This window comes from Moschus berezovskii, chromosome 8, assembly GCF_049115385.1.
Source record: "Moschus berezovskii isolate FMDL1 chromosome 8, NW_MosBer_1.0, whole genome shotgun sequence".
NCBI classification, from domain to species: Eukaryota; Metazoa; Chordata; class Mammalia; order Artiodactyla; family Moschidae; genus Moschus; species Moschus berezovskii.
The window spans coordinates 17,284,305-17,302,479 of NC_142467.1; the positions used below are offsets into that span (position 1 = coordinate 17,284,305).

At 34.6% G+C, this 18,175-nt stretch overlaps 1 protein-coding gene across 6 annotated transcripts in view; it reads left to right on the forward strand.

Moving 5' to 3' along the window:
- The window catches only part of ARB2A (ARB2 cotranscriptional regulator A), a 422,973-nt gene that overhangs the window by 101,410 nt on the left and 303,388 nt on the right, over positions 1-18,175 (forward strand). For all 6 annotated transcript variants that reach the window (XM_055429378.2, XM_055429376.2, XM_055429381.2 and 3 more), the window contains 2 exons: positions 3,322-3,387; positions 8,844-9,035. In XM_055429378.2, coding sequence (XP_055285353.1) covers positions 3,322-3,387; positions 8,844-9,035 — 258 coding nt within the window. The remainder of the gene's footprint in view (positions 1-3,321; positions 3,388-8,843; positions 9,036-18,175) is intronic.

The following is an 18,175-nucleotide window of genomic DNA, read 5'->3' on the forward strand; positions in this document are numbered from 1 at the left end:
AGATACCTTTTTCATCTTTTTAAAAAATTATCTTTTCACTTGTTGACTTTTCTAAATGCAGACTGCAGTCCTTCTTAAGCTGTAAGGCTGTGAATCCTGCTCTTTCTTTTTAAGCCTCAATTCAGCAGTTAGAAGGACTTAAAAAAAAAATCTGAAACAGTTATCTCCCTAGAAGAATGTAGAAAGAATGAACAGTGAAGAGAATTTGTATACTGTGTTAAAGTACTTTCACTGTATCAGACATGATCCTGTGTGGATACAAGGAATAATAAGGTGGGGTACTTGAATTTTAGTATTCTCAGACTAGTCAGGTAACAGACAAGCTGATAATATCATACTCAAATCGCCATGCATGTCCAGAGGAGCATAGGAGTGGGACATTTTGTCTTACCTTGGGGTTTTGGGAGGAGGCAGGAAAAAGTCACCTAAAGTAGCTGACATGTGATCTTGAAGGATCACATCAATGTGATCACATTTCTTGAAGGATGACTAGGGTGGAGGAAAACATCCCAAGCAGAGAGAACTACCCATCAGATAGATGGTTTAGTCTATGATTGCTTTTTTTCTGCAGTCAGAACTTGGAGAGCAAAGCAAATTGGGCAAGTTAGGTAGAGTTTCTCCAACTCTGCTTGATGTATGGTTTTATTAGAACAAATACTTGCCCTATAAAGTTTTTCAAAGTCAGTGTAACCAGTTTTGAATTATTTTGTTTTATATTGTAGTATGAAATTGAGAATTAACTATACTGTGTATTTCGTATTTACATAAGGCACAACCTGCCAAGATAGGTTTTTAATTATCAAATTATGTCTTATAAGTGTTTTGCATAGTGTAGAATTCATTTGAGTTTGAGTTAAGTTTGACTGGTTCTATTGTTGCTTTAAATGTAAGGATATTTTATGATTTCATAGAAGGAAATTTTTAGAAACAATAACCCACTCATTTTAGCTAATCTCATTTAGTTAAACCATTTCTCTTGAAGTTGTAACCCATTATATAATTTCATGCATGTTTCCTTCTATACATATTTACTTGACTATTTCAGGTCTATAATACTGTCACTTTCTGGCAAAGGTATAATGAGCATAATTTTAAATTCTGCATGAAATACAAGTTGTTCGTCGTTCAGTCACTAAGTCATCTCCAACTCTTTGCGACCCCGTGGACTGCAGCATGCCAGATTTCCCTGTTCTTTACCATGTCCCAGAGTTTGCTCAAATTCATGTCCATTGGGTCAGTGATGCTATGTAACCATCCCATCCTCTGTCACCCCCTTCTCCTCCTGTCCGTCCTCAATCGTTCCCAGCATTAGGGTCTATTCCAGTGAGTCAGCTCTTTGCATCTGGTGGTCAAACTTTGGAGCTTCAGCTTCAGCATCAGTCATTCCAATGAACATGCAGGGTGAATTTCCTTTTAGAATTGACTGGTTTGATCTTGCAGTCCAGGGACTCTCAAGATTCTTCTCCAGCACCACAGTTCGAAAACATCAATTCTTCAGCACTCTGGCTTCTTTATGGTCCAGCTCTCACATCCATGCATGATTACTGGAAAAACCATAGCTTTATCTAAACAGACCTTTGTTGGCAAAGTGATATCTTTGCTCTTTAATATGTTGTCTAGGTTTATCATAGCTTTTCTTCTAAGGAGCAAGCATCTTTTAATTTTATGGCTTCAGTCACCATCCACAGTGATTTTGGAGCCCAGGAAAGTAAAATCTGGCACCTCTTCCACTTTTTCCTCTTCTGTTTGCCGTGAAGTGATGGGACCAGATGCCACGATCTTAGTTTTTTTGAATGTTGAGTTTTAAGCCAGCCTTTTCACTCTCCTCCTTCACCCTCATCGAGAAGCTCTTTAGTTCCTCTAAACGTTCTGCCATTGGCATGCTCTTCAGTTAATAACTAATAGATTATTGCCTAGTTCTAGTGATAGTGTCATAGCTTTTGAAATTACTTTAGTCAGCCAAGATACAGCTGTTCTAGCACACATCTAGTATACTGTTTCTAAAATGAATGAATATGTATACAGAGAAGGAGGGATTTTGAACTTCTTAGAGAAAGCAGGATAGGGAATCTTATTTTAGAATACAGAAGACAACACCAAAGCAATCTTAATTTTCTAAAAAAAAAAAAAAAATCTGATTTTGTTTCATAAAATTTGACCTTTAATTATGTTGCTGCTAAAATTATTACCTGAGATAGTGTGCATAGATGATTCAAGATATTTTTGGAACACTTCTTAAACTGACCATTAAAGCATATTAAATCATCATTTTTATTCCAGACATTTCTTTCTTCACTCTCTTTACTTTCCTTAATAGAAATAGTGTATTAGTTTTCTATTGCTGCTGTAACAACTTACCATAAATTAAAACAATACAAGTATATTATCATACAGTTCTTGGGGTCAGAAGTTCAGTATGCATGTCACCAGACTAAACCCAAGGTATTGGACAGGCTATTCCTTTCTGTAGTCTCTAGGGAGTGAATCTAGTTACTTCTTCCTTGAATTGTTGGCAGAAACCAGTTCCTTCCAAGAGTAGGACCTAGGTCTTCTTTTCTTACTGACTCTAAACTGAGATTTATCCTGCTTTTTAAAGGCTACCTGATTTTCTGCCTCATTGTTTCCTTCTTGCATCTTCAAAACTAGCAATAGCTGTTAAGGCCTTCTCACTTTGCGTCTTTGTGACATACTGTTCCTCTGTAATCTTTTACTTATAAGGATTTATATGATTAAATTGGGCCCACTTAGATAATTCAGGATAATCTCCCCCATCTTGGGTTCTTAATTAATCATATCAACACAGTTCCTTTTGCCACCATGTAATATATTACCAGGTTCCAGCAGTTAGGACCTAGACATCTTTGGGGGAAGGTATGTTTCTGCCTCCCGTAACTGGTAGTGCTAACTGGTGCATAAGTTCGCTGGATCGGTTTTCTTTTTCTGTTTAGAATACCACTGACTTTTCTCTCTTCGATTCATTGAATGCAAGTGGAGTGTTAGGATTCAGAGTCATGAGGGGAAGTTATAGGGGAAAGAGAATTGTAGAAATACTGGAAAAAAAAAAGAACGAAAATATGCTTAGAATATTGCTTTGTAAAACAGTATTGCTTTGTAAAATAGAAAGTTTACTTTCAATCTGTAGTACTGAGGTCCATAGTTTTTCAATACCCAGCAGCAGGAAGTAAACCAGTAAAGAATCAGTTAATTTAGGATGAAAATATTCCAAGATAGATACTCATTCAGAGCAATAAATTTTAATAATTTATGTGAATTTTGATAATGGTTGACACTGTATTTTAATGTTATTTCTTTCCTACTTAGATCATCACGAAGTACGTATATGAGCTTCTGGAAAAGGATTGTAATTTGAAAAAAATATCTATTCCAGTAAGTCCAATTTTTTAAAAGTATTTATAGTTCCAAATAAAATATTTTCAATTCAAAGAAAACTTTTGTTTTAGGTTAACTGTGATAAGTTTAAATGTTAAGATCCTAATGCTTTGATATTGATAAAGATAATTTTAAATGCCTGTCATTATACTTCATCTCATTGTGTGTCATAGTTCTTAAAAAGTAATATTCTTTAGTGTAAAGTAAAGAAATACTGATTTCTAGTCTTTTTTTGAAAGTGATATCACAAAGGAGCTACTCCTTCCTCTACCTTTTCTCATTTCATTGGTATAATTTATTTTTACATGTTTTTTGAAGTAAACTTATGTGCTTTTTCTTGCATTAGACATTTGCTTTCATTTTAATTATTTTTTGATTATTTTAAATTGTATGTTTTATTTCTGTTATTTCCTCTGAACATCCCCAGATTTACTCCTGTTTCATAACACTACTCCTCTCCTTTTTAGTGGAAGTTTTTTTTTTTCAGATTTTGCATATTTTGCCATTTCAGAGTGAAAAAGTTTGAAATTTGTTCTCAGATTCAGTTTCTCAAAAGAGATTTTTTGTTTTTAGTGTACAGTATGAAATACTGAGCTTTTGAATGAAGAAATAGTGACCTTATGTGTGAGATGATGGTAGACGAGATTAGATGATCTTTAGTGTCCCAGACAGTTCTCCGATTTTACAATCTTTATGAACCTCAAAGACTTCATGAAAATAATTTATTTAAGGCACAAAACTTATAATATTGATAATTTAGTTTACATGAAATTTTGCATGAAATTCTAAAATTCTTTGGGTAGTGTTATTCTACTATCAAATGGAGGGTTTTAGAATTTTTTGATACTATCCATCCTCTCAAATTAGTTCCATAGGTTGATTTTTTTTTAAAGAACTCTATTTTATATTTAACTTTCTATAGAAAACCTCAAGTACTAGGTCATATTGTTAATCGTTTATTAATTTATTCATTCATTCAACAAATACTTATTTTAGGGTGCCAGGCACGGCACTGCCCGATGTGCTAGTGACATACTAGTGAATGCAGTATTATTCTGTGTAATGACTAGGCCAACACTTGTTTATTTGAAAACTTTCCTTCCTTTTGAATTATGTGAAAACCAAGATTTTAGTATCTTTTTTGAGAATGAATATAAAAGTCATTTTCTGGATTCAAACCTCTTGTTTTGTTTTTGACTTTAGGTCTACTGTTTCACTCTGTTAAAACTATTTGTTGAATTTGGTCTTCTGGAAAGTCAAGGCAGAATTTTGTCACTTCGTCCAGTCTCTTTTTTTGTTAATTCTATTTCTTTTGAAGCTTCTGACGAATGATATTTAAAGAGCCTTAGGTTAATCCATTGTTACAGCACAATTAATTAGTACTGAGTCCTTTAACTTTGCAATACTTCTAGTTCCATTGAACCTTTAAACTCAGTTTAATTCCCTGGGTTTCTAGAACAAATTACAAGATAATTGACCATATCTGTCATGTTACATAATTGTTTCATTTTTGTGTAGAAAGCCTGAGATTAGATTTAGAAGGACTTAAATTATTTTCCTCTTATTTAAATTTAAATCTAACGTTACACAGAAAAAGCTTTTCATTGCATGAGATCTATAACAACCATTATGTCCATTTTTGGTTAGGAAAGATTTCCTAATTTTATAAATGAAAAAGAAACAATTTTTTTATTTTAGAAAATTAATCTGTCCTTAAGTTATCATAACCTATTTTATATAATTATGAGATTTTTCTTCCCTAAGTATTAGATTTCTCCTGAGTTCTCTTAAATCCCAAAGCTAGCAGTGAGAGGGGGGTTTATTTTTTGTTCAGTCATTTTTTTTTTTCTTGTCTAAAGATATACCACCAATTTTTTTCTTTTACTGATGATGAACTTGTAGTTTTATAGTTGAAATTAAGACAAGAATTCTTTTTGATTGATAGCACTCTGTAGAAGCCCGTGATTTGACAGTAAAGGTCATGATCATGTCTCTCCATGTAAACATGATCACGTTTCCTCTCCACCTCACATAAATAGGTACAAAGTAATCTCAATTTTAGTATTTCACTCTTGCGTAGAATATTGGATACATGAGTTAACTTGACTACAGATTTTCATTTGATTTATTCAATCATATTTAAATAAACTTCAAAATTAGTGATTTTCATAAGTATCCCAAAATGAATTGTTAACTGCAAGGAACTGTTTGGTGTAGGCTCGTTGACCAATTGGTCTTACACATTGATTTGTCTATAATAGAGGTGGTACACTGGAATGACCTTTATGTGTATTCCTTAATGAAAGCTCACCTTAGTAAATTACCATTATTAGAAGATAAATAGCCTTGGACAGTCATTTCAGAATTTGTTAGGGATTTCACTGGTGGTCCAGTGGTTAAGGCTCTGTGCTTACAATGCAGGGGGCGTGGTTTCAGTCCCTGGTTGAAGTGCTAAGATCCACACATCCATGCCACGAGATGCAGCCAGAAAGTTTAAAAAAAAAAAAAAAGACTTAATGAAGAAAACTTTATTCATATAGATATTTTCTATATTAAATTAGCAATAACTTTAGAGTAAATGATCAACTGCAGAATCACAGTTCCGCATTATTTTGAGATGAATATTATTCAGTTAGCTCCTTAAATACTGCTTTTACTCCTTTATCATTAATACTATTACATTGTTCATTTTTTTCCTTAAATAATCTAATGTTCTGATATTTTTAAAATCAACGTGTTTGGATGTTCAAGTAAAATTTTTATTCATTTGCTCATAGCTCCCTTAACTTGTTGCCCCTTAAAAAATTCTTGAACAGTAATATAATATTAAAAAAACACATGTTTATCTTCAGAAAATAAGTACCCTTCCAGTTTTAAAGTGATTACTGTGGAATTTAATTCCACCTTTAAAAACTGACAGGTGCTTGGTTTCAAGGGACTTGCTGCTGCTGCTAAGTCACTTCAGTCGTGTCCGACTCTGTGCGACCCCATAGACGGCAGCCCACCAGGCTCCCCCGTCCCTGGGATTCTCCAGGCAAGAACACTGGAGTGCGTTGCCATTTCCTTCTCCAATGTGTGAAAGTAAAAAGTGAAAGTGAAGTCACTCAGTCGTGTCCGACTAGTAGTGACCCCATGGACTGCAGCCCACCAGGCTCCTCTGTCCATGTGATTTTCTAGGCAAGAGTACTGGAGTGGCTTGCCATTGCCTTCTCCCTCAAGGGACTTAGAAGGATAGAAAAAAAGGAACAGTGGTCAGCACCTTTTAGAAAGTCTATAGCCAGGGGTTTTTTTCATTAAGATAAACAGCTGTCCATTTCCATACATTCCAGGATCCATTAAGGCCTCACTGACTTTAAGAGACTCTCTTATTTGCACCTAGTTAGACATACTTTTTGTAAATGAATGACTGGAAACCTCTGTGGCCTCTGTTTTATTATTCACTGACAGCTTTGCCTTTTCATTTTTCTTTTGTTTTTATTACCATTTTCCTTCTTTTTTCAAGCTATTTTAACTGAATGATTCCTCTGTTCTCTTATATGTTCCTAGGTAAAAGGGAGTTTTTCTTCTCAGATTTGGTTTTGCTCTGTCTCCCATCCACTTTTCTTCCTCTATGACTTCAGTCATATCTACTGTTATTATAGTAATTTGTTTATTCTAGACGTCACATGTGGTAGTGTTGTACTTCTCTTACGTCATATTTAATTACTACTAATAAAGATATAGTTATGTCGTTTTGATTCTAAGCATTGTGTAGCTCCTTTAAAATTCTCTGTAATCATGCATTAGTTTAGTCTTCCATTTGTGCTTTCTGAACCAGTCAAGTATTATACCTAAGTTAAGAGGACACGTTGTTTAGTTAAATGCCTTTTATCTAAAGGAAGTCACTGGTGAGGCTTGATTGAGATTCTTTAGTCCAAAAGTTTGTTCATTCTTACGTAACTCAGTGCCTACAATGAGCCAGCCTTTCTTCTGTACATTTGGTGATAGGCTGGAGACACAGGTCAGTGTCTTCTTGTACTTTAGGAGAGGGAACGGATGGTTAATAAACAAATACACAAACAGATACAAAGTAAAGCATATTAGGTTGCATTATGTGCTATGGAGGAAAATAAAACAGAGGTTGATAGTAGAGAATTCTTTGGGAAGTGTTTAAATGGAGTGGTCAGAGAAGGCCTCACCAAAAAGATGCATTTTTTTCTTAAGCCTGTTGTCATGCCCTTCTTGCTAAAATAATTGCCTTTTGTGCTGTGTGTACACAGGTGGCTAAGCATCTATTACTCTGACCAATCTGATTGTTTTAGAAGTACAGAAATTTTAATTTTTTTCTTGTCCCAGAAGTAGTGACTGGGGCCATTTGGAATCCAGGGCATTTAATGGCATTGAATGTTTTTCTTTATTATTTTGATAATTTTATGAATATATGCTGTTGATGAAGTGAGGTGCTATTGCATTGCCCAGCGTATGAATTGACCTTCTCTATTTGAGGATGTGTTTATCAATCACTTGTCAAGATTTTAACTTCTGGCTCTGACCTGGTCACACAAAGTCTACCATTCATTGTTACTTGCCACCGCTGATGAGAAATACCATTTGGGGCATGTCACAGCATGTGTAATAAAATGCTGGGAAGTTACCCTTCCCTAAAAATCTCTGACTCTTTGAAATCTGAATCTAGTTTAAGCCTAAATATTATGTATAATCAAAATAACTAAAAATATTCACTTTTCATTCTATAAGTAACTAGTACATAAGGTTATCAAAGTATACAGATAGTATTATTTCACAAAGTATTTGTTATATAATCCTGTGTTCACAATCTGAATAAAATGTCAAAGTCCATTTACATAGAACAGTTGGTGTTTGAATTTTTAAATAGTTTCCTTTCCTCCGTTTGTTAAAAGCTTAGTAGTTTTCCTCACTAATATATGGTTTTCCAGTATGTGTATTCTCCAATTAGGTTTTCTGTTTATTTTTTATGCAGCATATTTCTGTTATGACTTATAGGCTTAATATCTGTGTGACTTGGGCGAGTTAAACTCTCCAGGCCTCAACTTCTTCATCTGTAAATGAATATAATAATATCCCCACCGTAATAGAATTGTGATTAATTGAAATAATATTTTAAAAACATTTAGCATAGTGTCTAGATTATAGGAAGCACTTAACAATTATTCTTTTTTGTAATGGTAATATAATACGGATATACAGTAGCAATGGAGGAAGACATATTTCCAGTATTCTTTTCCATATTTTTATATTTTAATTACTATCACGTATTTTTGCTTCTCTACCTTATATGTGTTAATCTCTAATGAATATTTTATTTTAAAGTTTTTTTACTTCTATAATTCTGTAATAGCTATTCTATAATTTATATTAACCACTAGTTATTTTCTCATTTGTGTCTATGATCAGAAAACATTTATTTATTATTTAATTTTTTTTATTTACAGGTAGATGCCACTGAAAGTGAACCAAAGAGTTTTATCTTTATGAGTGAGGATGCTTTGACAAATCCACAGAAGCTGATGGTTTTAATTCATGGTAGTGGTGTTGTCAGGGCAGGTCAGTGGGCTAGAAGGCTTATTATAAATGAAGATCTGGACAGTGGCACGCAGATTCCTTTTATTAAGAGAGCTATGGATGTAAGTGTAATTTCCTTTATATATTTTTGGCATTTGATAGCTGTTTTATTATGTTATAAATTATCTTATCATGTCTTTTAAAAAATCTTTCCTAAACATAGTCTTATCTTTAAATTGTTATCATTTTACTTATAGCAAAAGATTATTCTGCATTATTTTGCAGTTACAGCAAAAAATAAAAAGACATCTTCAGTGTACAACGATTTAGATAATATCTTTGAAATGAATATTTTCAGTTCTAATTTTTGTTTATTACGTGAAATATCACTTAAAAATATCAGTATTACTGAAAATACTTCTGAAAAAAATACCATGACTGCTTTTGTAAATCTTCGCCTACCTGATTTACTGAAGTTAGAAACTAAAGGAAACCTACTACATTAAGTTAGTATTTTATTCTTTAATAAAAAAGAGTTGAAATAACTCAGCATTTTTCTGTCATTAAAAATAAATAAACACTCTTTAGAACCCACAAATAACAATGCTTAAGAATAAGACAAACACCAGATGGTAAATTGTAGTATTTACTGAATTATTTTATTCTTACTTGAATTCAAACTTAGAAATTGGTGTTTTAAAATTGTGTTCAAGGTTTTCTTTCCTGTGGTAGTGAAATTGCTTTTTCTGACCTAGCTTTGTCACATCTTAATGTTTGGTGACTTTTTTTACTATCTCATTCTTAAGTTCTCCAATGAATAGTTAAACTTTGCATAGTTGGTTTTCTTTCACATATGAGTAGAAATTTTCTTCAGAAAGAAAGTGGCATCTTTACTTATAAAAGTTTAATATAGGAACATAAAGTTATTTAGGAATATATGTGTCCATGTATGCTTTATAAGAGCTACATTATTTTACTTTCGTAATTAAAATAGGTAAGGAATTATTTAATACACTAATGAATGTAAAGGTGAAAGATAATATGTTTCTTACTTTGTTAACTCTGAAATGATAAGATTAAAGCCCAGCTCAGCTCCTAAAGAATATTTTGTTAATAGATTTTGAGGTCCTTAAAATGCTGCAAGTAGAATTTCATAGGTGAATTTTATATTTTGTTTCAGTCTTCATAGATATGCAGAGAACACAAAGATAGCACTTTTGATTGGTTGCAAACTTGGTGTGTTTTTAAATTAGAATTTAACTAAAATAAATTTAGTTTATTTTGAAATAATTCACTTAATTTGTTATTAAACTGTTTTATATTTCAGGTTATGAATAGTGAAATAAACTTACTCTCTGGCATATTAGTTTATGTTTAGAACAGATCCTGTCAATGTATTTTAAGAACACTTTATGTGAAATGTGATCACAATTCAATGAATTCTTGAAAATATAATTTAGTAAAGAAAATCAGATATTTGTACATACGAGTGCTTGATGAAATATTTTATGTAAGTTATATTGTCTGTGCTAGTAGATAACTAAGCCTTTCCCATCCTAAAATGTTCTTGTATAAGGGTTTTTGAAGTGAAAGAGTATAGGGGAAACCATCTCAAATACCTTTGAACAAACTATCTGTTGAAGTCCCAAACAAGAGGGAGGAAGTTTCATTAGAACGGTCAGTCATTTCGTTCTTTTAAGAAGAAATATTATTGGGGGGGTTACAGCATTTTGTTGTCTTGACTTTTTTCCGCTTTTCTCAATCAGAGAAACTCATGATTCCTTGAAAAAAATCAGCTGATTTCTGAGTTCTTTCATATCTAGTGTTTATGTTTTTATACTTTGAAAAGTTCAGGTTATATACTTTATTCTCGGTTTTATGAACATCATTCTGGTAACTTTCTACATGATGAACATTTAAAAATGGTTATCTCTTTTTAATTTAGATAAAGTGATTTGTATTCCTTCAGCTTTGCTTTTTCATGATATTTCTATGGTCATTCTTCGTGGGCTGCTTCATGTTTATGTGTGGTTGGCGGTTGTGCAGACAGGTGGGGGAGTGATGGAACTTTAGGAAGCAGGAAGGGAGAAAGAAGCTGTCTCACTCTCACTTTTGAACTGGATTAGCCCCTGCCCTGCTTGCTTTTATTTTATGGTCTTTTTTTTTTTTTTGGTCTTTTTTTTTTCTTCTAAAATTATTTAAATAAATGTTTCTGTAGTTTATGAAAGGCAGGGAGCCACTGTTCTATTTTCTATGGTCTGTCAATTTTCATATCACAATACTAAATTCTGATATTTTGCAGGCCAGGCAATATTATCTCTACTCAGTGTTAATATATTTACGCTATATACTTTGCAGATTTTTAGTATAATATTAAAGGTCCCAAAATAGGAGTCATATAATGGTAAGGTTAAAACTTTTTCCCAATAGTGGAACCCTGCCTCTAAGTGGACTGTTTTGTAAAAAACAAACCACAACTTGTGTTTGAACCTCTGAAGTCACTGTGGTAGAAGCTGAAGACTGGCACCACCTCCACAATAGCTCCTGAGATTTCTTCCCTGACCCTTGCGCTCCATGAGTCACAGTTTGAAAACTACAGACATTCCAATCCTTGCAGTTTAGATACTTAAGAACTTATTTATTAAAAATATATTAAGATTTCATGTTGGAGGAATAGTACATATTTGATAAATCCCCATAGTGCTTCTCAGGTTGCCATAGCTAATATTTTCAGTATTTAACAGTCTTCATTGCATAGTACTGCAATACATTATTTGCAGTATAAAAGTTTGTATTATAGCCATGTACTGTGTGGTTCACAACAAACTGTGGAAAATTCTTAAAGAGGTGGGAATACCAGACCACCTGACCTGCCTCCTGAGAAATCTGTCTGCAGGTCAAGAAGCAACAGTTAGAACTGGACATGGAACAATAGATTAGTTCCAAATCGGGAAAGGCATACGTCAAGGTTGTGTATTGTCACCCTGCTTATTTAACTTATATGCAGAGTACACCATGAGAAATGCTGAACTGGATGAGGCACAGCTGGAATCAAGATTGCCGGGAGAAATATCAATAACCTCAGATATGCAGATGACACCACCCTTATGGCAGAAAGTGAAGAACTAAAGAGCCTCTTGATGAAGTGAAAGGAGAGTGAAAAAGTTGGCTTAAAGCTCAACATTCAGAAAACTAAGATCATGGCATATGTCCCATCACTTCATGGCAAATAGATGGGGAAACAATGCAAACAGTAAGAGACTTTATCTTTTTAGGTTCCAAAATCACTGTAGATGGTGACTGCAGACATGAAATTAAAAGACACTTGCTCCTTGGAAGAAAAGTTATGACCAACCTAGACAGCATATTACAAACTGAGTCTAGTTAAAGCTATGGTTTTTCCAGTGGTCATGTATGGATGTGAGAGTTGGACTATAAAGAAAGCTGAGCACCAAAGATTTGATGCTTTTGAACTGTGGTATTGGAGAAGACTCTGGAGGGTTCCTTATACCGCAAGGAGGTCCAACCAGTCCATCCTAAAGGAAATCAGTCCTGAATATTCATTGGAAGGACTGATGCTGAAGCTGACACTCCGAAACTTTGGCCACCTGATGCGAAGAACTGACTCATTGGAAAAGACCCTGATGCTGGGAAAGATTGAAGACAGGAGGAGAAGGGAACGACAGAGGATGAGATGGTTGGATGGCATCACCGACTCAATGGACATGAGTTTGAGTAAGCTCTGGGAGTTGGTGATGGACAGGGAGGCCTGGTGTGCTGCATCCATGGGGTTGCAAATAGACACGACTGAGCGACTAAATTGAACTATTCAGTGTCTAATTGTTCAGTTAGAAATTTATTCATACTTCTTCTTTGAACTTTTCTTATTTGCATCTTTTTAGGCATTTTACTTGATCTCTGTAAAAAGGGCAAAGAAAATAGGACACTTAAGTCGTTTCATTACTAATTGCAGGAGTTGTATTAGAGTGCAAAATTTAAGGAGTCATTCACTCTCAGGATGTGCACTCCTTGTAGGTCCCTGAGAGTGAGTGTCTCCTTAAATTTTGTACCTTAGGCATCTCACTGATCTGTCCCTGTGCATGCTTTGACTTATTGGGATGTATATACTGTCAAAAAGTTTTATGGGGAATGGTCTGGAAGCCCCTTTAAAGTCAAATTTTTACCATGCACCAGAAACACCTGGAGGGCTTCTTGGGTCAGATTGCCCTGTTCGGATCCCAGGTTTTAATTCAGAAGGTCTGGTTGGGGCCTGAGGATTTATAGATCTGAGAATATCTCAGGTGATGCAAATGCTGTTGAAGGGGCACCACACTAGAACAGCTGGGACAGGTAATACTGTTTGGATTGGTTGAGAATTTATGTATACTTTTCAGGCTCTAGGTGTAAATAGGTAAGGTAGAACTTGATGAGAATTATATTTAGTATGACAGAGGATGAGAAGTTCTAAAAGATATTTTATAATAGAATCAGTGAAGTAAAAGTTTAAATGATAAAAACGTACTTTGAAATTACTATATAAGTGATTTGTGTCCAGCGTGACTTAAAATTTATAATTGTAATAATTTCACAAGAAATCTAATAACTCCACTAAACCAACTTTTAAAAATTTCTCATAGTTGGATTATTCAGAAGAATCTGCTATTTCCATAATCACTTACTTTGAATATAACTTTCATATTGTTATATCTAAGTTTTAAAGACTAATGCTATTTCTATCAATGTAATTTATACAGTTTGGGTTCTATAACATGGTGGACTGAGCTAATTAACAAGCTCTTCTTCCTCACTCTCAAAAGTAATGGAATAAACCATAACCACAACAAAAATATTAAATACCTAAAAGTGAAAGTCACTCAGTTGTGTCCAACTCTTTGCGACCCCATGGACTGTGCAGTCCATGGAATTCTCCAGGCCAGAAGACTGGAGTGGATACCTCTTTCCTTCTCCAGGGGATCTTTCCAACCCGGGGATCAAACCCAGGTCTCCTGTATTGCAGGTGGATTCTTTACCAGCTGAGCCGCCACAGAAGCCCATTAAATACCTAGTTATGTTCAAAGGATAGAAAAGGAATCTTTAAATGTCTGACTCCAGGAGAGAACTTAAAGCCACAATGGTAAGTCCTTGCAGGGTGTGGCAGCCCAAAGGGGAGACATGATGAGATATAAAACCTGGCTCCCAAAGGGCCTACAACACAGCTCTGAGCCTGAGACGAAGCATTTAAAACTAAGACCACTGTATATTGCTAGTGCCCTGGAAGCATCTGCTTTCTTAGTTTTTAAGGTGCAAAAATTAGTTTGCTAAAGTGCTAGGTAGAATATATAAACAGCCTCTCCCTTGAGAAATAGAAGCCAAAGATCCTAACCCAAAGGTATATTTTGATATTCAGTTTGAATTTAGACAACTTAGTTTGGGAATTTAAGCAATGTATATCATGTAAAAATGGATTCTGGACTAATGAAACTTCTGGAGTACCTGGTAAAGTTCCAATAGCAATACTTTACAATCCAGGGTGACCCCCTAATAAAGAAGAATTTGTAGTCAGAAAGTAAAAATCATTTGAGGAACTGATTATCACAAAGAAAAGTCAAATCAAGCAACTGTAACACACAGCTGAAAGAAGAATTAGTAAATTAAAAGCTACAGTTGAGGAACATAGTATGTAAGATAAAGCAGAGAAAACCTGAGGAAAAAATTATGATAGATAAAATGTCATGGAGAATAGAATGTTCATGTTAGATCGCTTCATTCATGTCCAACTCTTTGTGATCCTGTGGACTGTGACCTGCCAGGCTCCTCTCTACGTGGGATTCTCCAGGCAAAAATATTAGAGTGGGTTGCCATTTCCTCCACCGGGAGATCTTTCCTATCCAGGGATTGAACTCATGTCTTCTGTAGCTCCTGCACTGTAGGCAGATTCTTTACAGCTGAGCCACAGGGGAAGCCCCATGGAGAATAGAATAAGATCGAGTAATCCTCTAATATACATTTCAGAAAAGCAGTAGAAAAGAATGGGAGAAAAATCTATATATTAGTGTAGAGTGTTTATGAGAATAAAGACACAAATCCTGGTAGAAGGAGCATGTCATATCTTGAGCAAGACAGATAAATCTACACTTAAAACTTACTAAAACATCAGAGGATAAAGCATATAATCTGAAAAATCAAGTGAAAAAATGGTATATATAAAAATAAAGATTATCCTTTCCTAATCCTTCATCCCCTGTGAGTTCTGTTCCCTAGATGTAATAACTCTCAAAACTTTTTGCTTTTACTTATATTCTCTGTATCCATAGTTTTAAACTATAATGCTGTCTCTTCATTTATCAGTCACTTTCTGTTATGGCCAATAAGAATCTCTTTCCCATTCCCACAGTTCCTGGATTGGTTCAGCAATCAAACTTTACAAGATTACTGCTCCTTTAATATTGCTTATGGCTGAGCCAGGTGGTTACTATGGTTGCTCTTCATTTCTGCTACAAGTTTACTTTCATAGAACTAATAATTTCCTAATTTTTTTGTGTGTTTTCTTTGTAATAGTTGTTAATTCTGATTGGCCTCTCTGTAATTTTTTACACAATCAAACTTATCAGACAATCTTATAATTTCACATTCATCTGGAGAGCTTTCTTTTGAAACTCTTGAACTTTGTTTCAGTCTTGACTACTTACTTTCGAAGCCTGCCTACCTGTCTCTCATCTGGGGACTCCACTTAGATTCTCTCTGATGTTTGACCTGTTTTCCTGGATCTAATGACCCTAGCTTTTTGGATATACGCCCTCATTTTGTTGGAATCAAAGAGAGAGTACAAGATCAATTTTTGAAACCTTATATTTGTGAAAATGCCTTTATTTTACTTGCTCATTTTAGTAATTCATCTAGGTATAGAATTGCAGTTTGAAAATTATTTTTATTCTGAAATTTGAAGGTTTCATTTCATTGTCGTTTAACTTGCATCATTTTAATTGATAGGTCCAGTATCATTCTGATCTTGAATCCTTTTGTTTCCCTCCATGGAATTTTCTCTTCCTTCTCTCTGGTGTTAAGAAATTGAATCATACTGCTTTTAAGAAGGTTTCTATACCTTGGTGTGGTTATTTTTATTATTATTTGTTGTTGTATTGCGGACATGGTGATTCCTTTTTTTTTTAATTTATTTTATTGGAGGCAAATTACCTTACATTAATATATTGGTTGGTTTTGCCATACATTGACACGAATCCGCCCCGGGTGTACATGTTTTCCCTTTCTTGAACCCCCCCTCCCACCTCCCTCTTCCCCATATCCTCCCTCCAGGTCATCCCCGTGCACCAGCCCCAAGCATCCTGTATCATGCGTCAAACCTGGACTGGTGATTCATTTCACATATGATAATATACATGCTACATTGCCGTTCTCCCCAATCATCCCACCTTCACCCTCTCCCACAGAGTCCCAAAGCTTGTTCTATATACCTATGTCTCTTTTGCAGTCTCGTATACAGGGTTAAGGTTACCATCTTTCTAAATTCCATATGTATTCGTTAGTATACTGTATTGATGTTTTTCTTTCTGGCTTACTTCACTCTGTATAATAGGCTCCAATTTCGTCCACCTCATTAAAACTGATTCAAATGCATTCTTTTTGATGGCTGAAAAATACTCCATTGTGTATATGTACCAAAGCTTTCTTATCCATTCATCTGCAGATGGACATCTAGGTTGCTTCCATGTCCTGGCTATTATAAACAGTGCTGCAATGAACATTGGAGTACATGTGTCTCTTTCAATTCTGGTTTCCTCGGTGTGTATGCCCAGGAATCTCCACACTGTTCTCCATAGTGGCTGTACTAGTTTGCATTCCCACCAACAGTGTAAGAGGGTTCCCTTTTCTCCACACCCTCTCCAGCATTTATTGCTTGTAGACTTTTGGATAGCAGCCATTCTGACTGGTGTGAAATGGTATCTCATTGTGGTTTTGATTTGCATTTCTCTGATTAATGAGGGATGTTGAGCATTTTTTCATGTGTTTATTAGCCATCTTTTCTCATCTTTGGAGAAATGTCTGTTTAGTTCTTTGGCCCATTTTTTGATTGGGTCACTTATTTTTCTGGAATTGAGCTGCAGGAGCTGCTTGTATATTTTAGAGATTAATCCTTTATCAGTTGCTTCATTTGCTATTATTTTCTCCCATTCTGAAGGCTGTCTTTTCACCTTGCTTATAGTTTCCTTTGCTGTGCAGAAGCTTTTGATTTTAATTAGGTCCCATTTGTTTATTTTTGCTTTTATTTCCAATATCCTGGGAGGTGGGTCTTGGAGGATCCTGCTGTGATTTATTTCGGAGAGTGTTTTGCCTACATTCTCCTCTAGTAGTTTTATAGAATCTGGTCTTACATTTAGCTCTCTAATCCATTTTGAGTTTATTTTGGTGTATGGTGTTAGGAAGTGTTCTAGTTTCATTCTTTTACAAGTGGCTGACCAGTTTTCCCAGCACCACTTGTTAAAGAGACTGTCTTTTCTCCATTTTATATTCTTGCCTCCTTTGTCGAAGATAAGGTGTCCATTAGTGTGTGGATTTATCTCTGGGCTTTCTATTTTGTTCCATTGATCTATATTTCTGTCTTTATGCCAGTACCGTACTGTCTTGATGACTGTGGCTTTGTAGTAGAGCCTGAAGTCTGGCAGGTTAATTCCTCCAGTTCCATTCTTCTTCTTCAAGATTGCTTTGGCTATTCGAGGTTTTTTGTATTTCCATACAAATTGTGAGATTATTTGTTCTAGTTCTGTGAAAAATATCGTTGGTAACTTGATAGGGATTGCATTGAATGTATAAATTACTTTGGGTAGTATACTCATTTTCACAATATTTATTCTTCCAATCCACGAACACTGTATATTTCTCCATCTATTAGTGTCCTCTTTGATTACTTTCACTAGTGTATTATAGTTTTCTATGTACAAGTCTTTTGTTTCCTTAGGTGGATATATTCCTAAGTATTTAATTCTTTTCGTTGCAACAGTGAATGGAATAGTTTCCTTAATTTCTCTATTTTCTCATTATTAGTGTATAGGAATGCAAGGGATTTCTGTGTGTTGATTTTATATCCTGCAACTTTACTGTATTCATTGATTAGCTCTAGTAGTTTTCTGGTAGAGTCTTTAGGGTTTTCTTTGTAGAGGATCATGTCATCAGCGCACAGTGAATGTTTTACTTCTTCTTTTCCAATTTGTATTCCTTTTATGTCTTTTTCTGCTCTGATTGCTGT